Source organism: Lissotriton vulgaris, chromosome 2_1 (genome assembly GCF_964263255.1).
Source record: "Lissotriton vulgaris chromosome 2_1, aLisVul1.2, whole genome shotgun sequence".
In the NCBI taxonomy this organism is placed as follows: Eukaryota; Metazoa; Chordata; class Amphibia; order Caudata; family Salamandridae; genus Lissotriton; species Lissotriton vulgaris.
The window spans coordinates 1,195,993,424-1,196,016,767 of record NC_141687.1 but is presented as its reverse complement, the minus strand read 5'-3'; the positions used below and the strand labels follow the sequence as shown (position 1 = coordinate 1,196,016,767).

The 23,344-nt window shown below is 49.0% G+C and overlaps 1 protein-coding gene across 1 annotated transcript in view; it reads left to right on the top strand.

Moving 5' to 3' along the window:
- The first annotated feature begins 10,618 nt into the window (after positions 1–10,618).
- ADAMTS8 (ADAM metallopeptidase with thrombospondin type 1 motif 8) overlaps positions 10,619–23,344 on the top strand; it is a 216,995-nt gene continuing 204,269 nt past the window's right edge. Inside the window, exon 1 of the mRNA XM_086956925.1 lies at positions 10,619–11,959. Within this exon, the coding sequence (XP_086813051.1) occupies positions 11,138–11,959 (822 nt within the window). The 5' untranslated portion in view covers positions 10,619–11,137. The remainder of the gene's footprint in view (positions 11,960–23,344) is intronic.

Here is a 23,344-nt window from a genome sequence, read left to right as displayed (position 1 = left end):
TCCGGACCGAAGCCGAGCTTCGCCAACACTGCCCACAGGTAGTCCCATTCGAGGGAGTCAAACGCCATCGTGGCATCCAACGACGCCAGAACGGCCGGCTCCCTGAGCGTGTGAGCCCTAGCAAGGGCTCCATGGAGTCTCCGAAGATTAAGGGCAGTGTTGCGGTGTGGAATAAAGCCCGACTGGTCCGGGTGCACTAAGTCGCCAATCGCGCCAATCAAGCGGTTGGCCAGCAATTTGGCAAGAATCTTAGGCTCAGCGTTCAACAGAGAGATGGGACGATACGATCGGCACAGGTCTCTTGGTTTCCCTTCCTTATGGATGACCACAATGGTGGCCAGCCTCTGGTCGTGGGGAATTATGCCCATCTCTCGCACCTCCAGAAACATGTCCCGCAGGGGCGGAGAGACGACATTGGGCTTGATTTTATAAAGTTCCACTGGAATACCATTGGGGCCGGGCGCCTTACCAGATCTAAGGGAGCGAATGGCAATGGCTATCTCGTCTGCAGTGATGTCCCTATCTAAGTCATCACGGCCCGTCTCTGACAGACACGGGAGATCTATCTCCGCCAAAAGCACACTGGAGTCGGTCTCAGACCGGTCCGAGACCGAGGTGTAAATGGTCTCAAAGTAGTCTGCGAACGTCTCTACTATTGCACTCGGATCGGTGACCAGCAGACCGTCCTCCCCCAACACTTCTGGAACCACCCGACTGGCTCTCTCCTTTTTGTCGAGCCAAGCAATGAGCTTGCCCGCCAGGTCTCTTGGTTTCCCTTCCTTATGGATGACCACAATGGTGGCCAGCCTCTGGTCGTGGGGAATTATGCCCATCTCTCGCACCTCCAGAAACATGTCCCGCAGGGGCGGAGAGACGACATTGGGCTTGATTTTATAAAGTTCCACTGGAATACCATTGGGGCCGGGCGCCTTACCAGATCTAAGGGAGCGAATGGCAATGGCTATCTCGTCTGCAGTGATGTCCCTATCTAAGTCATCACGGCCCGTCTCTGACAGACACGGGAGATCTATCTCCGCCAAAAGCACACTGGAGTCGGTCTCAGACCGGTCCGAGACCGAGGTGTAAATGGTCTCAAAGTAGTCTGCGAACGTCTCTACTATTGCACTCGGATCGGTGACCAGCAGACCGTCCTCCCCCAACACTTCTGGAACCACCCGACTGGCTCTCTCCTTTTTGTCGAGCCAAGCAATGAGCTTGCCCGCCTTGTCTCCGACATCGTAAATTCGACCCTGTTGCTCTCTACCTATGACTTTGGCAGCGTCGGAGACAACATCATGATATTCTGATTGTTTAAGCGAGAGAACATGGAGCAGCTCAGGCATCGGGCCCACTTCCAATTGGGAGTCCAGCTCTATAATCTCCGCTTCGATGCGCACAGCATCAGCGTCTCTGCGTCTCCGAACACCAGCAATAAGGGAGAGCGCCTCACCCCTCAGGACCGTCTTAAACGCCTCCCACAGAGTGACGGCCGATGCAACCGACCCAGTATTCTCGGAGAAATAGAGCTCAATAGCCCTGGACAGGAGTCCGCGCGTTTTCGGGTTTCGGAAATACCACGGATTGACCACGACCGCCCGCTCAGTAACCACAATGTCGAAATCGAAAGACACCCAGACCGGGGAATGGTCTGAGATGCCCCTCGCTAGCAAGCGGGCCTCGGAAATTGCCGATGCGTGGGCCGCCAGAGCTAAGACATAGGCTAAACATTTTTTTAACGCTTCCTTCTTGTCCTGCCACACATGCAGGGCTTGATTAGATTGGTCTTTCTTGGCTTTATTATAAGCTGCATGAGCAGCGCTATAGATAAATATGGTGCACCTTCGCAATTGCATAAACCCCTTAGGCATGAAGGGTTGATCTCAGACTTGTCAGTTGAATTAGGCACCAGCACATTTTGATTACATTGGTTGGACGGGTATTAATAGTATTAGGAGTAATAAAGCCTTTTTTCCTACATTGCAGTTTCCCTTTAGAGAAGACAGAGTTTTTATGATCTGGCGAGAATATAAGGGATTTTTTCGATTGTTTTAGATACGAGTATATAATGCATTTGAAGAGTAGGGTTTGGGTTCTATGTCTTGTGTTCTACTCACCTTTGCCGATGATTTTGTATGCTTAGGTCCATTTTATTTAGATACACATAATAATGATTGCGTGTAAATGGCTTGTAGTAATCAGTGCTTGAATAGTGTATGGAACAGCATTTGAACTTTTTTTCTCTGCGGTGCCTGCACTTTAGAGTAGATAAAATGTTTATGTAGCTAGAATAGATGTAATGATTAGATAACATTGAATATACCCTTGTATTCCACTATTGGGAAGAGGTGTAGAGCTCGATGCCTTATTAGTATTTTTTGCTGCTATTCTCTTTGTCATTATATGAAATGTCTGAAATAGAAATATTTTCACTGTATCCCAAGCATACCAAAAATACATGTTTTTAAAAAAATGATTTGCTGGCTGGGTGTACGCACACTCAACATACACAAACATGGAGACACTGTCCATTTTCCTTTATAGTAACCCTGGACAACGTTTGCTGAACTGCCTTGGGGTATTCTTTGTTTTGTATTGATTTAAATGTTTGGGAACTTTTATGGATGCAGACTGTAAATGTTCTATTTGTCTTTTCATTCTAAGAGTAGTGTGAGTTACTGGGCAAGCATACATTTTAAAGAATTAAAGTTGTCATGCAGAACAATTTACATATTACAGTAACTGTTGAACAAATTAATGCAAGAAGATACGGAGCAGTTTTTATGTGTTTAATATTACAAGACTATACGTTCCCACTTCTTAATAAGCCTTGCTTTATCGCTGCATTAATTTGCTTTAAAATGCACCATTTGCCAATCTTTTTTACATTTTTTTCTCAGGAGAAGGACTCTCCCTAGACCCCAGGTTTGTCCATTGAACTTGTCCACATAGCTAACTAGTGTTTTCTATTGGAAAGGGTAGAGCCAAAGCAGTCTTTCTTAGTACCCTAGCCCTCTTCAGAATTCAGGCTTGCTTGGCAACTCAGAAATCATCTGCAATAATATATGAGTTTTCTTTTATGAATGCCTAGAAGAATTTAATTTTTAGTCCATTTATCACAGAAATAGTGCTAAAAATTGCACCAAAAAGATGCCTTTTTATTTTATTTCTTCACGGGGAGAACCCCCCCGAACTCCCCTTATTGCCGTTGGGCTCGCTTGCTGCGCTTGCTCGCATACGTTGATTAATTCTGTGTACGCCCCACCAGTTTCAAATTCCACCCGCCGCACCTGCAAACAAGCCTTTCTAAACCCTTCCATCATTTATCCTCCTAGACTTCTCTGATACCTCAGCTTCCTAATTAACCCACTTCTAGAGACTCTTCCCCGCTCATCTCTCCTTTACTCATCCCAAACCTCCTCCTATTGCTAGGATCTTCAAATAAAAGATTTCTAGACAGGGGTGGCTCCTCCCCAGGAGCAGAGGAGCATTGCCCCTCCTGCTGCGAGTGCAACAGGGAAACTCAAATAAATAAAAAGGCATTTCCATGCCATTTTATTTTTTTGCCTCTACACTGGGTCGCGTTCGGGTTGGGACGGGGCTGAATCCTGCAAATGCAGGATATAAGCACTGGTCGACAGGGTGCATGTCGAATTGGCCGTCCGTCTTGCGACGGACAGCCTGACGTGCACACTCTAGATCTAGCAATCCAAAGGCTGTGAAATAGCCTAGGAATTGCTGGCACAGACCTCCAGCCTCAAAATAAGCCCTGGGTGAGCCTGCTCCCACCAATCTTGGAGCTGCTTTCACAGCATGAAAACAGCTCCAAGATTGGTTGGAGTTCCGTTTCACTAGCAGGAAGGAAGTCCTTCCTGTTCCTGCTTGTGGAAGGGAGAAGTGCCGCAGTGGTCATGCTGCTCCGCTTTTATAGTGAGTACTGCTTTCATGCCCCACTCTTTTCAGTTCTCGGCCTGGCGAAAGCAGCGCATGCACCGCTCTCGTCATACGAGGGCTTCTTGGAATCAATAAGATTCCAGAAGTCATGTCGTGGCTCCTCTTCCATTTTTGATTTGTCTGGAGGCAGGCAGACTCTTTGTGTTTGCAGTTCATGTGCATGTGTGTGTTTGGGGCGGGACAGTCACAAAGTTCCATGTATATGGAGACAAGAATTGAGATGTTATTGGTGACTGTGTGCATGGTAGTAGCCAGGGACAGGTATGCCTTAGGGTGACAGTACTTGTAGGTGTGACTTGGGGTAGCAGTGTATGTGTGCATGGAATGGTGGTGTCCCGAGTGGCTAAGTACATGGGGGTGAGGTTTATGTGTTGAGAGCGTCCTAACCTTGCCTTCCCTCATATGCACGCTCTCAACACATAAACCTCACCCCCATGTACTTAGCCACTCGGGACACCACCATTCCATGCACACATACACATGAACTGCAAACACAAAGAGTCTGCCTGCCTCCAGACAACCAGAGCCCATATTCCCCAAAACACACCCCTCTCTTTGCCAAGTGTGCACTGACGCCACGCGTTCAAGTCGCTACCTCTATGTGGACATCAGCCCGTACAACGTACAACATACCACGCATTCAAGAGAACGGTGCACCTCATTACATTCCACACCTACAGGTGTGTTGCTACCACTTAGCGACCGCACAAGTCACTGTTAGACCTGGCACCTTGGCGTGAGTCTCCCTTCCACTTTTTGCTGATGTGCCTCCGATGTTTGGCTGGTTTTCCGATACTCAGGGCACTGCGCCACGGCTGATCCGTGCCGCAGTGCAAGTGCTCCCTACTGTAAATTGTACATACGATTGGTATCCATGATTGGTGCATTGGATTTACTGTTAGTCCCTAGTAAAGCGCACGAGAGAGTGCCGGGGCTTGTAGATGCCAATACTGCTGGTGGGCCTGCAGCGCTGGTTGCGCCACCCACCGAAGCAGCCGTAAAGATGTGTCTGGGAACTGCGACCGCAGAACCCGCGTGCGGTCTCGTACTGTCACGCTAGCTGGGCAAGTGTCCCCACTTGCCAGCACCGACCCTTCCCTTGACTACATATTAGTCACCCCTATGGTAGGCCTACGGGCAGGGTGCGTTGTAGGTGCAAGGTAGGACAAGCCCTGATGTGCGTGGCATGTCCTAGTAGTGACTTACAACGAAGACCGTATTTCACTACTGAAGGCTACCTGCTCCATTAGGCCAGACTGAGCTGCGAAGGTTATTACACCCTATAATCCCCGCAGGCTCAAGGAGCATGGTAGTGAGTCATGTTTAGTATGCCTGAACTCAGGATAAGGAGATATTTCTTGTAGTCAAGTTTATTTCAGTATCCTGGGTTTGCAAATGCTACTTTTAGAAAGTTAGCATTTGCTTGCTTAACCATTTCAGCCGCCTCTGCTGGTGTGTATCTGACTGTCTGGGATGTGTGAGTGACAGGGCTGGAGGGATGACAGGTGGTGAATGCGCAGATTACACCTTAGTGGGAGGTAGGAGTGCCTCTTGACTCGAGCTGTCACTGTGCTCGACCTCCACAATGCTGGCTCCACCCTCCTGGGGAGCGGCGGATGACTCTGCCGGCACCTGGCCCAGGAAGGGCGAAGCCCCCATCAACAAGGTACTCTGGCCACTCCTGTCCGGACAATGCTGGCTCCACCTCCTGTGGGGCGTCTGATGCGCCTGCCCCTCACACTGAAAGCAGAAGCCGGAGTACACCCGCGGGGGTACTCCAGAACTGAGAGTGGCTGCGCAAAGGCCCCCCTGGCCTGCGAGAACAAAAGAATTGGCCTATAAAAGACGGAGCCCTGCTCCTTGAAAATTAGATCCGGTTCGGGACACAGAAAGACTCTGCCCTACGAGAAGGACCGTGAGAGACAAGGAAGGGTGCTGACTCTTGCCTGTGTCTGGTGCCTTGCTGCTGAAGGAGAGGAAGACAATAAGACTACGAAAAGACTTTTTGTGCTACTTGTGCCAAACTCTGCAAAGAGATCTCCAAGGGCTTGCAACTGAACTTGCCCCCTGACCAGCGTCCCAGGACCAGTGGACGCTACCCCCTTGGAAGAAAGTGACTGCGGGTGCTGACCATCGCCGCGGCACTGACGGAGGAATCTCCTCTAAGGCATCAACGACCTCCCGACCACCGTGACCGGGGCCCAAAGCAACAGCGGAAGCAAAGTGAGGACCAGCCGCCGCTGGCCCGAACACCGTGACCGCAACTGCACCGGGAGCCCGAGAGCAAAGCAAAGGAGGACCCGTCCGGTCCGAGCTATCGAGGTGACTGCATAGCGAGCAGTCACTCACCTGCAAGGACGGACAGTTGCCCTACGAGAATCCGCAAGGTCGGTAAGCCTGCCCGACAGCCCAGCTGTGAGCCCACAGCTGCACCGACATTTGGCTGGGTACGTCCTGCACTTGGGGACCGTACTGCCACTTGTCACCACCGCACAGCCGCCGCCTCCAGGGTCGGAGCGGACGACGAGGAAAGGACCCTGCCGCCACAGAACACCGCTGCCCCGGACGACCAGTGACCTGCTCGGCCGAAGAGCCGCAACGATCAGCGACCCCGGGAAGGCAACGCGACGTGGGACAGATCCCTTGGAAGCCGCCGGCTCCACAAGAACTTTGAATAACACCGGCCTACGGGCCTCAAGAGAACTTCCATAAGAACTGTGGTAACCCGAATTAAGTAACTTGCAACCGTCTTCATAAAGTTATTGACTGTATTCACAAGCCTGCTTAAAATCTATATAAAGATATATATTTTTACAAGAATACAGTCTGGTCTCGTTGTGTGGTGGGTTGGTTGTAAAGGTGTACTGTTGCAAGTGTTTAACCCTATGTGCCCCAAAGATTAGCCTACGACTGCTTAAGCCACACTACCTAGAGGGTAAGCAGAGGTTGTCTGGAAGGTAACCCTCAGCCCTGACGAGGAAGAGAGAGTCCCTGCTTGTCGCTAGTGCTGCACTGCGCCAACTAGAGCCTCCCCCTTCCTACAGTCACCAACTAGTTACCACGCAGTGGGTTTCCACAATGTCAGATATGTACCGTCCGGTGAATACTTTCATCATTAAGATGGGATCTGCTTTCTCCCATATTGTCTGTGATGCGTACTCTTTGGAGCTGCTTCCCCACGCCAGTGCAGATGGATTCGCCAGGGTGACCCTTAACCCGTTCACACATGGATGTCATGTGTGTGGTGAGAGGCCACGCCGCATGCACGCTGCCTTTCCGCTCTTCTAGGAAAGAGCAGCTGAGCAAAGCTGCCAAGCTTTCAGTTTGCTTGTTTGCAACATTTCTATGTGTAGATTGTGTTTATGTGTGACGTTTCCAGGCCTTTTGTGATAGACTTTGAGTGATTCTTTACTGAGAGTAGAAAACAGACAGTTGCGGTTATGTCAAGAGACAATGATAAAGAAGAATTACAAATTTTCTCACATTCAATGGTTTAAAAGGGACCTTAAAAGCCACATCAGCCTGAAACCACTAAGCACAAGCATTGTGGATAGCTGAAACTGTGAGCCTGTTCTGTTGCATCCTAGTCTCTGAAGCTTCAAGCATAGGGCAAGAGTCCAGAGGCTGCATAGAGCAGCAGGGCCCAACATGTTGGCTCCTGAGCCACCAGTGACTTAACTGACAGCCTGATACTGAAAGCACACAGGTGGTATTAAAATTATGGTTTAGGAATCCCAACCTCATCATTTCTCCGTCAAATGTAGTCCCTTCTTAAAAAGAATTGGGGGATTCTCCGTCGGCTCCTGCCTCTAACTCAAATCTTCACTCTGATAGAGCCCGAGGAAGCCAAATAAGTGTGTTTGAGGCACTATCCTCTCTTTCCTTTTAACAGACCAGGACACTCATAGTACTCTTTCTCATGCCTCCTCTCTCCATCCTTTGCTTTGCTTTCATACTTCTCTACCTCATTGCCTCTTCCCTGCTCTCTGCGTTTGCTTCCATCCACCCCTTGAGTGCCCTACTTTCATCTCCCCTCCTACTGTATCAATCACATTTCTCCTCAACGTTTTTAACTTTCTATCCTTTCTTCATCCTCTATCTTCTCTCTTGTTTCAGCACCCTCCTTGCATCTTTCACTTCTTCCTTCGTTCCACCTTCATCTTTCTATTTCACTAGCTCTTTTCCTTACTTCTCTTCCTTCTTCTCTTCTCTCCTTCTCACCCTTGTAATCCTTTTTGGATTTTCTCTCACCGCTCCCTAATATCCTCACTTGTTTCCTCACTCTTTCCTGCTCGCTCGCTTAATGTAATCAAAAATGTCTCCCATTCATCTCTAAATCAGCATGAGGAGACATGGTCCAAGCTCTCATCATCTCACAGATGGTCTACTGTAATGCCTTTCGGGTAAGGCAACTGACACATCTTATTTACCATCTTTAGCTATTACAGAATGCCGCTGCCAGGCTGGTGTTGAGGTGAAGAAGACACACTCCCATATTTAAGAAGCATTCAAAATGCAATAGGTCTTGCGTTTTATTGAGTTAAAGCCATTTGCTTTGCTATAAAATACCATTAGCAAAACAAAATGGCTTTAACTTAATCAAAGGCGAGACCTATTGCATTTTCAATGCTTATTTATTGGAGCTAGCCTCCGCTATTTCTAAACCCTTCCCTCTTCAACCCCTCAACTATCCTTTTCAATCTAGCTAACAGGCTCACATGTCCACCGCTCAAATTAATTTCATATTTCCCTACTCTAATTCATCACTAATCCTTTTGGGTTCCAGAGTAGCGTGCTACTCACCGAAAAATGCTTCCAAGCCTCGTTTGGGATAGTAAACGCTATATAAATGCAATTACAATTACATTCCACTGCATAAAACAACCAAGTATTATTAGTACCCATGAAGCCCTTGAATGATATGAAAATGTTGGAGCTCCTAAATACACTATCAAGGAAATAAATCATGTTATATCGAATATAGCTTGTTACGTACATTTGTCTACATACATTAATTAATAAAACATGCAGAGATTAACGGCTAAATTGCTACTCTGAAGCCAGAAATATCATCTAGACCGGGCTTCCCATTTTGCCAGCGGGTGTGATCCTGGGCAGACCCTTATGTTTCCCACTGCTTCATTCATTCCCTTGTGGGTCAAACAATCGGATGCCTGACAAACAGTCTCAGACCACCGATATTAAGTGCTTTATCAAAAAAAAAATACTTAATCTGAAGCTGTTTGGTGCAACCCCGGGGCCTGCAGGTCCCCTCACAGCACGAGAAGCAGGTTCCAAAGTTCGCGGACCCTGGCCGTGTTTGAGGACACATTCCGTCGGGTTCATATCTCTCACTAAGGCAACACGTAATCCTGCCCGAAACGTGTGCGGGATCTTAAACTGGCTTCTGAGAGAGCCAGAAAGGGGGAAGGAGAGGCTCACCCAGCCTGCACGTAAAATAAGATGTGCGGTTCTTGCTCCAGGACAGGCCTTTTAAATGGGCGTTTTTTTTACATTTCAGGTTGACTTTCGAAGATGGATGTGTGACTGGGAGTACATGCCTCCGAGTAATCACTTATCAACAATTTATAATTTCCCTCCTGCCAAAATAGAAAGAGCTACTTGCAAAGAGCTACTTGCTCATTAACACTCCAGTGGCGGTTAATAGACGGTGTGTGTCTGGAGGGGGGGGGGGGGGGGGGGGGGGGGGGAGCTGTGGAAATGTGATCTCGATTACAGAGGCCCTGCCTCCCTCAGAGCACAGGTTGCAAAGCAGCGTCTGCTCTGCTGGGCTATGGTGGGGATGCGGGACTATTTTAGGGAAAACGGTGTTGTGGGGTGTGAGTGGCATGTTATCTATTACTTCTCTGTGTTATGTATTGGCATGTTATGCTATACTAGATTGCTACGTGGCGTTATGTTATGCAGCATTTCTGAAGACCTGGCTTCTAGGCGCTGCTAGGTATTTAAATGGAGCTAAAAACCTCACTGGGTGACGCGAATTCGTGATTAGGTGTTTTCAAACTACCCTGGGGATGGGTGTGGGGGGGGGGGGGGGCCTTGTTGAGGGCACTGGCAAACCTTGGGCCTGGCTCCTGAGGCTTAAGCAGGCAAAGCCAAGCTATCTTCATTTCGGAGCACAGGTCAGAAGGGGGCATGTGCGCTTCCACCCGTTGAATGCAATTGATAGAGGGAGTTTTTAAGTGAAAAAGCAGGTGAGTACATTCGTAATAAAGAGTTCAGTCCCCGGTGCCGAGGTATGCATTGCATCGTCTAACGCTACACAGTCAAGTGCTGTGAACCGAGTCAACCTAACCAGAGCTCATTTCGAACGTGAGACCTGCGAGGGGTAGAAAGAGTTAATATTAAAGGGGAGAGAGCGAAAAAAAAAAGAAAAGAGAAAAAAAATCTTGGAGTTGTCAACTTAAAAGGAGGGTCTTTGATCCCCTGCAGTCTCATTGGCTTTAAACATCTCCTTCGAAAAGTTTTTTTCCTCGCTCTCTCCCCTTACCTCCCACCCAGCCAGCCTCCTCCCGGGAGCCAAGAAGGGAGGGCGCGAGGGGGGCCTGGGAGCCGCGCAGAGAATAGCGATCAAAAATAAACCTCTTATGTGAAAGGGAAAGAGGGGGGAAGAACGTGTGTATATATACGGAGGCCGGCAGTGTGCGGGGACCGGGCGCAGGCGAGGGGCAGGGTTGAGAGGCAGGCAGGGCACTCACAACGACGGGCTCACTCAGCTCAAGTTATCATAGTTTTTTAATATAATTTATTAACGGGGTGTTTCCGCTTCTTTTTCCTGATCCTGTTTTGACTTGATTTTGGGAAACGCGCAGCCTCTGGAGACAACAACGTACTTTTTAAGAGGCAAGGGGGCGCCGGTATTTGTCCCACTTTTAAAATATAAATGTATTTATTGAGACAAGGGCCAGGTTAAGCGTACGATATTTGACTTTGAGCAAACTCTCTATTTATTTACGACTTGGGCTGCAGTAAATCAGCCTGCACTGTAGGTTTCTGTTCGTCGTGTTGCTTTTGGCGTCTAGTTCAAGGGTAATTAATATATTTATTTGTTTTTTTGTATTTGGCACGCTCACACTTTCTGCACTTTCCCCTTGACGTTCAAGAGTGTGGGGGGTTAGATAGTATACCACAACTCTTGCTTTGCACTTTCTCCTGCGGTGTCGCTATGGCACCTTGTGCCCCTCTGCACCGGGCACTGGCGCGCGGCGGCTCTTTGGTGTTGACGGGTTTGCTTCTTTTGGTGTCAAACACCCAGGCAGGGCCCACTGGCCGTCTGCACGGGAAGGTGCAGGGTATCACCCGGGGCCACCCACAGCAGCAGCAGCAGTACACGGTACCAGTCAGGGTGCAGGGGAGCCCGGAGCAGGTGTCCATTCACCTCTCTGCCTTTGGGAGGGTCTTCGTGCTGCGCCTGGCACCTGACGCCAGCTTCCTGGCGCCGGGTCTGCGGGTGGAGTACCTGCGGGACGGGAGGGGCGGGGGCACGGCTGGCAGCAGGGAGGTCAGCGACGGGCTCAGGGGGTGCTTCTATTCGGGCACCGTCAACGGCCACAGAGAGTCACTGGCTGCGGTCAGCTTGTGCCAAGGGGTCCGCGGATCCTTCGTTGTGGACGGCGAAGAGTACCTCATCCAACCGGCTGCCCACGGGAAGCACCATCTGACAGGGGCACTGTTGGGGAGGCGCCCTGGGCAGGCAGAGAGTGCGTGGGGGCCGGGGAGAATGGAGAACCACTTGGCGCCTCACCTTCTCCGGCGACGAGGGCGTCCCAGCCCTGGGGGGCACCCCGATCCAGACATTGGCACCCTAAGAGCGGACATACACGCGCCAGGTCCCGTGGACAGCGCCACCGAGGAGGACTGGGCGCCCACTGCGGGGACTCACCCGGAGCCGGCCCGTCTGCGGAGGTTCGTGTCCGAAGCCCGCTCCGTGGAGACTCTGCTGGTGGCCGACGCCTCCATGGTCCGCTTCTACGGGAAGGAGCTACAGGTAAGGAGGCCCTTCTGGCGTCCGGGAGAATGACTTTTAAAGAGCGTTTTGAATGTTTTTAAACACTTCTCTGTTGTACAATACTGGCTACATGCTGAAACTACCAAGTGTGCAGGGTCAGTATCTGTCTTTAGGCCAGGGGTGTCCAATATAGACCCAGGAAGGTCAGATATATATACGCCAGATTTTCAGAATAAGCAGCAAAAATACATGTACAGTCTAGATTCAAACAATTGCCTTTGTATTGATGGAATTCGGTACTTTTCATTACAACATATTTTAGCACTGCAGCCATTTAGCCCTATTGCAGATCGCCTGATTCCCTCAAACCAACCTGCCTCTTAAAGCACTATTCTGAGTGTACCTGGGAACACGCCAGGCATGTTAAAAGAGGTTATCCACAAACTCACTTAGATACTGCCAAACACGAATCAAAATTTGGGGTAATCCTACATTGTGACTGACATTAATTTGATACATTGTATTTGCCTTGATGTAGAAAGAGTATGTAAACGTGTGCAGGGTTTTTGAGAGCCGTTAATCCCGATCCTATGCAGTTTCTTGGGCTTTCTTTTTTACAGAAAAGGGAAATAGAGGCACAGGGAGAGAACGGAGCCTGCCGCGGATCACACCAGTTGGGTGAGTGAGTGATGAGGCGGGCCAGAACTTAGATCGAAGCGCTCCACAAACACAATGAACACACGACACACCCCATCCCCTAAACGAAAGATGCAAAACTAGGAAATAGAAAATGATTCATCAGCCATGAAAGCCACTGATTGAGGAAGAAAGCAGCCGTATTTCTTTATTTAGTTTTTTTAGTTTTGTATAGCGCGAACTCGACTCGAAGGTATCAGGGCGCATTATGAGCACCAGTTGCATTACAGACTGACGCATTCTTTTTTAGGCACTGGGAGACTGAGTGATTTGCCCAGAGTCACCAGCTTCAAGGTCGGCCTTGGATCAGAAGGATGCAGACACTTCCGCTATAGCATACTACTACTGTGCCCAGCCCTCCCCATTCTACCCTCCAGGGAGCCCAAGAGACAGTGCTACCTTCAGTTGTCATTCACTTCCAGGGTCGTGCTCCTGTGGCATGTTGTACTCCCGGAACGCCGTACCCCTGCATGCTACATGAGCTCGCATGCACAATTCCAGCCACGCGAGCTGCCGCTGCCGCTGCCTCTGTCTTGCCCCAGCGCGGCTTTGGTCAAACGTCTTCAACACAACAGACGGCCTTTGTCGTCTTCGACCACCCACAGCACAGCGAGTTAAACACCGTCATGCCACAGTTCAGGACACAGCGTCTCAAAGAGACTTCACAAGGAGTTTGTATTTAGTGTACTGGGGTGTAAATGTGATTCAGTGGTTACATCATTGAATGTGGAACTCGAGGCCCGGGGCTGCTGTAACCCTGGGATACCCTCTGACTCAAACATTCTAGTCACGGGACTCGCACTTCTCTCCGTGGAGCCCAGGTCCATTCCGTGCGGACCTGGGGGCGCTCAGAGATACGCGCACACCAAGACAGTCGCTTTGGCCTCTAGGTGGGTCACTAAGCCTCTGACTTTGTACCGCACTCTTTACCAGCAAGAGGTCTCAAGGCGCTGCTTCTCATAACCCTTGGCTTCATTAGGCGCTTTAGCACGTGACACCTGCGTTCATTAATGGAACCAAGAACAGGGGGCCTTATTTATGAAGGCCTTGCGCCGCCGGTGCGCAACTTTTAAAATGGGAAAAAGTGACGCACCGGCGGCGCAAGGCCTTCATAAATAAGGCCAAGGGTACTTAAGAAGTCCACTCAGCCCTGTCTCTACTGTCTTTGCATTTCCCTGTCGTGTTGCAATTTTAACGGGAGAGAGTGGAGGGTGTGTGCATGCCTGTCACAGGATGTACCACTTCCATACATTTCACGGGGCAGCGTGAGATCTTCCGACCGACATATCTGTGCATCCGATTCATTCTCTGCACCGAGCGTCTAACTATAGGGTGGAGGAGACAGAAGAAAGGTGCTATTATGGGGCATAACACTGGATGTAGCCTGCAGGATATACGTTTGCACTCCAGCAGGGTCAACTCAGTCTTTCATCAATCCAGAAAAAAAAGAATGCCATTGAGGTGGGTTTTATAGACATATCCTATGGATAGCAAGGCAAAGCTCCAAAACGGTGTCAGTAGGTGCGACATAAAATGAATATATTATTCCCCCCATAACCAGCCTGCCAGCGGTATGTAGCGTTTAAAGGATTACCAATAAAACAAGCATTAGAAATGCAATAGGTCTCGCAGCATTAGAGTTAGTGCTTTTAGAATTGTTTATGGGTTTTTTTGTAAATCTTTAGCATGAGGGTGAGTGAGGGTGAGTGAGGGTGAGGGGTTGAGGGTGAGTGAGGGTGAGGCTGAGGGGTTGAGGGTGAGTGAGGGTGAGTGAGGGGTTGAGGGTGAGTGAGGGGTTGAGGGTGAGTGAGGGTGAGTGAGGGGTTGAGGGTGAGTGAGGGTGAGGGGTTGAGGGTGGGTGAGGGGTTGAGGGTGGGTGAGGGGTTGAGGGTGAGTGAGGGTGAGTGAGGGTGAGTGAGGGGTTGAGGGTGAGGGTGAGTGAGGGTGAGTGAGGGGTTGAGGGTGAGTGAGGGTGAGTGAGGGGTTGAGGGTGAGTGAGGGTGAGTGAGGGGTTGAGGGTGAGTGAGGGGTTGAGGGTGAGTGAGGGTGAGGGGTTGAGGGTGGGTGAGGGTGAGGGGTTGAGGGTGAGTGAGGGGTTGAGGGTGAGGGTGAGTGAGGGTGAGTGAGGGTGAGTGAGGGTGGGTGAGTGTGAGTGAGGGTGAGTGGGGGTGAGTGTGAGTGAGGGTGGGTGAGTGTGAGTGAGGGTGAGTGGGGGTGAGTGTGGGTGAGTGAGGGTGAGGGGTTGAGGGTGAGGGGTTGAGGGTGAGGGGTTGAGGGTGAGGGGTTGAGGGTGAGGGGTTGAGGGTGAGTGAGGGTGAGGGGTTGAGGGTGAGTGAGGGTGAGGGAGGGTGAGGGGTTGAGGGTGAGGGGGGGTGAGTGAGGGTGAGGGGTTGAGGGTGAAGGTGAGTGAGGGTGAGGGTGAGTGAGTGTGAGTGTTACAAAGAGACCCTACCAGTATACAACTTGATGAATTTTGGTGTACAATTTAAAATATACTGCTGCCAGAGAATCCTGTGCATTTCTTTAAGAGACCCCATTAATAGTTTCACTCAGATCAAAGAGAGATGGGAGCGATGGCTGAGGGAGGAGGGGGAGGGCGAGGGGAAAACGAGAAGAGGTGGGGTGAGCCGCGGGGGAGGGGAGGGGAAGGCACACGTTAGAGGACATGGTGGGGAAGCAAAGCAAATGAGAGGAGCAAGTGAGAGAGTGGGGTGACAAGGGAAGAGTGAGGCGAGTGATGGAATGGGGTTACTGTACAGTTTAAAACCTTTTGCAAAGGACGCCCTGCTGCCCCCACCCCCTCCTCAGCCCTGTAGAAAGGTCGGTCTGTGGCGGGTCACACGAAAAGAATGACGTTGGTGTGCAGGAGAGCGCTGAGGGAGGAGGGGGAGGGCGAGGGGAAAACGAGAAGAGGTGGGGTGAGCCGCGGGGGAGGGGAGGGGAGGGGAAGGCACACGTTAGAGGACATGGTGGGGAAGCAAAGCAAATGAGAGGAGCAAGTGAGAGAGTGGGGTGACAAGGGAAGAGTGAGGCGAGTGATGGAATGGGGTTACTGTACAGTTTAAAACCTTTTGCAAAGGACGCCCTGCTGCCCCCACCACCTCCTCAGCCCTGTAGAAAGGTCGGTCTGTGGCGGGTCACACGAAAAGAATGACGTTGGTGTGCAGGAGAGCCTGCGTGTGGATGGAAGCTTGCAGTAGTCTGGCACCTGGTTTTTAGACATGCAGCTGTTGAGCACCGGCAGAACCCGGCCCACTTAAAGCCCCTGGGTTCGCCAATGTTACCACGTCTCTGTCAGTCTCTGACATACAAAGACTCACTCTCGCACCAGGCATTGCAAGGGAGACATTTTTGAATGGTTTGATCGGCGCTGAAAGTTTACATTTCTATTTCAGCATGAATCTCGTTGGTATGCTCCCTTCCCGTATCTTCAGATCCAGCACCCGTGTGACGTCTTAATGTTTAGCCTCTTCGCGTCATCTCTGTCGCAATCATACACATCTGGGTCTGGAGTGTGTGGGGAGCTTCATGCACTCATGGCTGCTAGAGGATCCCCTTGTTACCCGCCTCTGTGTTTCCCAGACTAGACTATGTTTTCCTTTTGTTAATAAAAACGCTTGCTAACAGTTGGCGCATGCGCAGAGCGGGGGCAAGCAAGAGAAGGAGTAGACACAGGAGGGAGCCGGAGAGAGGGAAGAAAGGAGTTATGTCACGTTGGCTGCTTATACGGCACGAAAGTTGCCCTACATTTTTAGTGCACCGTAGTACTTTAAGGAAGCAGTAGGGGTGAGGAGAAACAAGTGGAATGAGAGAAGAAATTGGAGAGAGGGAACAGGAGAACCCGATGTAATATGTCAGCAGTTTGCATAGATAGTGCTTATGCCGCATGTAGATAGGGTCAAAGCGCTGCATCTGAAGGGAAAAGGTACACAAAAGCGGCGCGGGGAAGATGTCACTTTATGTAATGTATTGGCTTGCATAGTGCTTATTGCGTTTAAGACATGTTTAAATCGCTGCGACACAACTGAAGAGGGAATGACAGGGCATGGGGGAGAGGGAATACTATAGGGAATTGGAGCGAGGGAAACAGGGAACACGATGCTACGTCACACTGCTTGCTTGAATGGTGTTTAACCCTAAACATTATGCTTTGTTATACTGCTTCCTAAAATGTGCAGCGCTTATGCCAACCCTATGCATGGGAAGAAAGGCACGAACATTAAATAAAAGAAAGTGGCACGAGTTACAGAAAGATCTCGGAAACAGGAGCTGTAACCCGAGGAGTTGTTTTACATGACTACAGGATGGGTGAAAGGCGGGGTACAGTTACAGAGACTCACAAGACAAGACGGAGGGAAGAGAGGGAGGGGGGAGGAGAAATGCGACACGGCGGGAAGGGGAGGGTACTACAAGGGCGGCGCAGCGGTGGGCACACGCTCCGAGAGGCTCGGGCGCGCTGGAAGTCCACAGGGAACTGGATTTATCGTATATCCGTCTGTGATTACATTGAAGGAGACGCATCTCCGGCAGATTTATAATATCGAATCAAGAGGGACCGATTGCCCCATGCACGGTCTGAGAAGACAATAAAGTGGAAATATGGGCAACAATAAAAGGCGGGAAGCTGCAGAATGCGCGGCTGCCTTTGATAAATATTGATGAGCCGGGCAGGCTGCGGCTGCGGGCGAACGAGGCAGCGGGAGACAGGCCTTCAAGAGGGTCGTTCCGAGGAGGCAGATTGTGATGAAGTGCAGCAGAGGGACGGGAAGCTTGCTTCGAAAACAGGAAGACGGAAGGAAGAGAGGGGAGGGGGAGGAGAAATGCGACACGGCGGGAGGGGGCGGGCAGGGGAGGGGGCGGAGAGGGGAGAGGTGCGACACGGCAGGAAGACGGAAGGAAGAGAGGGGAGGGGGAGGAGAAATGCGACACGGCGGGAGGGGGCGGAGGGGTAAACAAAGACGGACGTGCACGCGCACGCGCTTTTAAGGTCAATGCGCATGCGCATAAGCTCAATGCGCATGCGCATTGACCTTAAAAGTCACGGGCACTGCAAGGAATCGCCACGATTCCTTGCAAGTTAGATAAAGAATCGATGAGCCCCTATAGTCTCGCTTGCTCGATGCGCATGCGCATCGACAGGCGAGACCTAAAAGGAGTAAAGTATTGCTGGATACGGGGTAAGGATTTTGATTCAAGTATATAAAAAACAACTTATTTTATATACATCTTTATACGGCATAGTGTGCTTCTTCTAAGCGCTCTAAATGCATGGTGCTATCGAAGCCCGGTTCAATGATACTAAAATGAAAGGTACGTAATGAGACGACCTGGGAAGGATGAAGGCTGGATTGCCATTGCTGTCTATTAAAGACTGGTCTCCAGCTCAGAGCAGAGATCACTCTTGATCGTTTAACTCGTGTTTATAACATTATAACATTTAACTGCCATATTCAGAAGGAATGCACCGTTTACTAACATATTGTCAATCAAATATCTTCCCATCTCACCGAATGAATTGAGTCCTGCCACTTTCATGATGACCCGGTAGTCATTTCATTGGCTTCGGTTGCTTAGGCGGGTGTTCAGTAGGAGGGCGCAGAGCTGCAAGGTGCGTGCTTTCACGGCAGGTGTGAGGCGGGTCGAGAGAGTCCAGTCGGAAGGAAGGTGGGACTGGGAGCCCCTGGAGAGGATTTCTGACCCGTCACCGCCGTTAGCGTAACCTTGAAGACACCAAGAGGAGCTGTTTGAAGGTAAGGGGTGAAGGTCTCTTCTGGGATTCAAGGCTTTCCAGAGTTAAGAAGATCCGGGGCCTGCCATTAGAAGGGCGCCGTCCAGTGTAGAGAAGGGAGCGGGTCTCTTCACCCAGCGCTGCATCTAGTCACATTTGTATGACATCGTTCACCAAATGTCCCCTTTAAGGCGCGTTAAGGGGTCAGATGGAAGTTGACTGGACTTAATTTCTGGCTGGAGAATGAGAGGCAGAGCCAGCCCTGCCCGGACTCCCATCCGTGACTTACAACATACAGCTCTTTACAGCGGGCTCTGAGCTCACCGACCACCCACCAGACAAGGCTTTTGTTTTATAGGCTGGCCTCACGGATGCACATTTGTTTCAAATGTTGCTCTTGGCTTTAAGGAGGCAGTCGGGGTAGGGCTGATGTGGCTCTGGGGGTGACTTATGTGTCCCCATCTTCCCCCCATCCTTGTTCCCTGCCTCCCTCACGCTCCAAAATCTGTGTGTGTGTTCAGGGGTAAATCCTGCATCGCCCACACTCCCTACGCCATGATCCTGATTGCCTCTTATGCCTCTTTTTACCATCATCCTACACTACATTTATCTTAACTGAAGGCTCTTCTTCAACACTGCTCGCGTCTTTGCCACTGTTTTCTTCCCCTTCCCCCTCCTCCTCACTCTCCTGTATTCTCACTTTGCCTGACGAGCGGGCGATGAAGACCAGGCCTCCCTCCAAAATTATTATTGGTATACATAACTGCAACCACCAGCACAAGTTAAGCTCTGGGTCAGCCTCTTCGTTATGAAGTGCTTAATTTGTGCCGGTGGTTGCCGGTGCTCGGCACGGGCACTTAATTTTCAGCACCGGCTCCAGTGACAGTCCATCACATGGTGGTGCTGTCTCTTTTTTTAATTTTGAGATGAGCACAACAACCCTGTGTATTAGGTCAGTACGTTGAATCTTTTTACCATCATCCTACACTACATCTATCTCACTGCTGAAGGCTCTTCAACACTGCTCGCGTCTTTGCTACTGTTTTCTTACCTTCCCCTTCCTCCTCCTCCTCCTCACTCTCTTGTATTCTCACTTTGCCTGACGAGCGGAAGATGAAGAGCAGGCCTCCCTCCAAACTGATTATTGGTGGACACAACTGCAACCACCAGCACAAGTTAAGCTCTGGGTCATCCTCTTCGTTATGAAGTGCTTAATTTGTGCCGGTGGTTGCCGGTGCTTGGCACAGACACTTAATTGTCAGCACCGGCTCTAGTGACAGTCCATCACATGGTGGCGCTGTCTCTTTTAATTTTGAGATGAGCACAACAACCCTGTGTATTAAGTCAGTACAATGAAAATGAATAATACTAGCCTCATGCATTATTATAGCTTTGTGTGGCCTGAAATAGTCTGAATTGTCACCCTTGTAGGAGTGCGATGGTTCAGTGTTATGTTGGTTCTGCAATTTGCCAGGGCTGGCGGGGTATGGGTGGTCCATGCTGCAGTGCAGTGGCCTTCTGCGAAGGGCTCTGGCACTTAATTTGTTTGACAAATTAAGCACTGATTCTGCCCCGCACACCACCCGCATGCTTACAGTGGCGCCCAAACTAGGGGTGAGAGGTAACCTGCAAAAGTTTAGCATGAGAATGGGTAAGGAGGTGAGGTTTCTTTTTTTTGTGCATTTGAAAGAGTGAGAGGTTAAATGCTATTAAGAACTGAATAACTGCTCGTTACAAATTACATTTAAATCTCAGCATTAAGATTTATGTTTCCATTTGACTTCCAGCCAAGCATGGACATTTTCAAAGAACGGGCACATTGTATTGTGATGTTCGTCATCAAGGAGCACATCTCTCAATTCAAGAAGGAATATATTTTTGTTATGAATCAGTTGTTGTTTAACTCATACTGTGCCATCATTAGGACATTACCACTGATGGATGCACGCATCAGTCATAGAGTCTTTTAATAATCAGAGACATTGGGCCTGATTCACGAAGGGTAACGTACATTTGGTGTAAGTTTATGATTATTTGCTATTCACAAAGGTATTTTACTAGTAGTATCTTTACGGCTGCAGAGTCTCCACAAATAAAAAGATAGGATAATCCTATAATTTTTTGTGCAGAGACTCCCCAGTCATAAAGATTCTACTATTAAAATAGCTTTGTTAATAGCAAACAATCAAACTTACAGCTAAGGGTAAGTTACCCTTCGTGACTCAGGCTTTGGAACTGATTGCCGCACTATGCGAGGAGCCTTGTGCCCTATTACACTAGAAGCTGTTCCCTTTAAATGTGCACCCCAATATGTTTGGGCAGGGCTCTGTCCCAATGATTTCCATGACTCTTCACACTGTCAATGTTTGTACTCCCTTTTGTTTTTTGTTTTTTTTCTCTCAATATTGCATATGTGAAGACTGCGATGGTATTGTATTATGATGTACCTTGCTAGAATCCTTAATAAAAACAAGTTTGACAAAAAAAAAATCCCCACAAGTTACTTTGGACTATTGTGAACATTAAGAAAAGCCATGCAGTGGTTGCCACCCTCATCCATAAGAGTAGTTATACAGAGATTAATTAACTCCTGCCTTGATTATGACAACTCCCTATTTCTGGGAAGCCTCAGTGGCGTAGCAAGGGGGCGGCACAGGTTTTGGGGGTGGTAGCCTCCCCCCTCTTACCTGCCGCCGTGTGGGTGGCCATTGTGGGACTCGCCCAGGGATTGCCACGGGCGACACAACAGCTAACTACACTACTGGGAAGCCCTCAAGATGTCCTAAGATGTCTTCAAATCATACAGAATGCTGCAGCATGCTCACTCTTCAAGCTCCACAAATACCATTCAGCAGCTCCAGCATTGGTGATGTTACACTGGCTCCCAGTACAAAAGAGGATCCAGTTCAATGTCCAATGTATGGCCCACCATGCAATGAAAAGGCCCCATTCTTATTCAAAGACTACTCTGCCCTTACACACCTAAAAGATCGCAACATTCTTAGAACTCCTTTTTGTTGACTGTTCCTAAGGTCAAAAAGGCTACATGTGGTGGCTGTTCCTTTGCCGTTCTGACTGCAAATTTGTGGAATTCCCTCCCTGCCAATTTAAGGCCAGGGCCAGCCACAAACTTCTTTTAGGAAATTCCTAAAGACTCATCTATTTTAATTCCGGCATGGCTTACCAATGCCTTGCAGGCGCACCTGTCTCAGTGCCAGGAGTCCTTTCGGGGGTATCTGAGTGCTATACAACTCATCTTGAATACAATAGTCACCACTGTTTAAGCTTTGTTGCCTAGAGGGCAGGACACATGGTAATCAAAAGTAGGACAGGTAGAAATTTAATTTTAACAAGTCTTTACAGTGACTTGCACCAAAAAAAACAATTTTTCACTGTGTCAGACCTAGCTATTCAATGTAGAAAATCAGAATACAGAATAAAATCCCAATTCAGTTTTTTAGGAATAGGACTAGCTAAAGAAATAATTAAACAGCTGTTTTTAATAATTATGATAGACTCAATTCAATTGTAAAATTATATTTTTAACAAATCTTGAAGAAAAGTAACTTTTTGAAAGTTTCCTTTTGCCTGCCTAAAGTTCCTGTAGGCTAATTTGCATTTCCTCTTCAACTTCCCCAGCCAGTGATTAGCATGTGAATAGGTGTGAAATTCCTCACAGGAGCTACACAACAGGTCGGCTTTGACTGACAGAATCAGCTCAAATGAGCAGAGATGGCTCCCCTGAATTTCATAGATTATTCAGGGTGAGGTCTGTGAGCATCTTTTTTGACATTCATTTGTCAAATACTGCTTGAGTGTGAAGTCCTGCTTGACAAGTCTGCTGGGTTTTACATATACCACTTAAGGCGCACTTCAGAGGGCAAAAACAGGGTGCCAAGACCATTCTTGTGTGTCCACTGTTTGGTTATTGGAAGCCCTTGTTTTTGTCTTACTAATTTCGAATTTATGTATTTATTGTTTTAACTATCAGCCTTAAAATAATTTAAAACAGCCATTTAAGAACACTTTTTGTCTTACCAGAATTCTGTCTCTTGGTTTTATGTATGACACTTGGGGAGCACTTCAAATGTTGAAAATAGGACCCCCAGACAATTCGGGTGTATCCACTGTTTGGTTGCTGCATCCCACTGCTTTTGTCCTCCCAGACCTTTGTCTCTGGGTTTATTGGGGGGTACAGTAGTTGCCTAAAACTGGATTTTAGATGTGGGAGGACACTAGGTTTACCCTAATATACTCCCCACTCAGCCCTAACCCTCATGTTCAGTGTGATCGTAGACTTATGCCAACTTGAAAAATGCCTACAATGAGTGGATTTGGTCATAGGAACTTTTATCCTATTGTCCAGGAGTCATTCTCACCCACTAGCATGTGCTAGGCTTAAATGTGGCACATCCAGTCATCTTCTTCAGAGCACCGGGTGACCTAAGGGAGAACAGAAGAGGACAGGGCCTGCTATTTGTGACCGGAGAGGAGCTCTGAAGGACTGGAGCAGTGCCCTCTTGTACCCAGGAGAAATAAGTAGATTTAAAGGGTCATAAGACTAACCTCCTGTTCAAGCTGCAGGGATACAACAAACCTTTCATGAAATTGCCCAGCTGACCAGTGGCAAGTGGTACAGGACTGGATCCTGCTGTTTGCCTCTGCCTGAAAACCTGCGAGTCTCTAAGTGCCTCATCTGACGCCATGGGGGCATTTAGAAAACTACTCCTGTGGAGGATTGGGACTTAAAGGACTACAGTCAGAAGGTAAAATCTTTGACGTAGACAGATCTGGTTGATATAGTGGACCCACGCACCATTGTGGTCAGCTTCAAATTGTGTACAGGTCCCTATCTACTGCAGCCACAAACTATTATTAGCATCTTGAACTTTTTGGAGCTATTTCTACATACATTGTTTTAGAATAGTTTGTTCGCATTTTGAGGTTTAGGAATGTCACAAAGAACATTTTATTTATTCTTTCGTTTTTACCCTCTAACC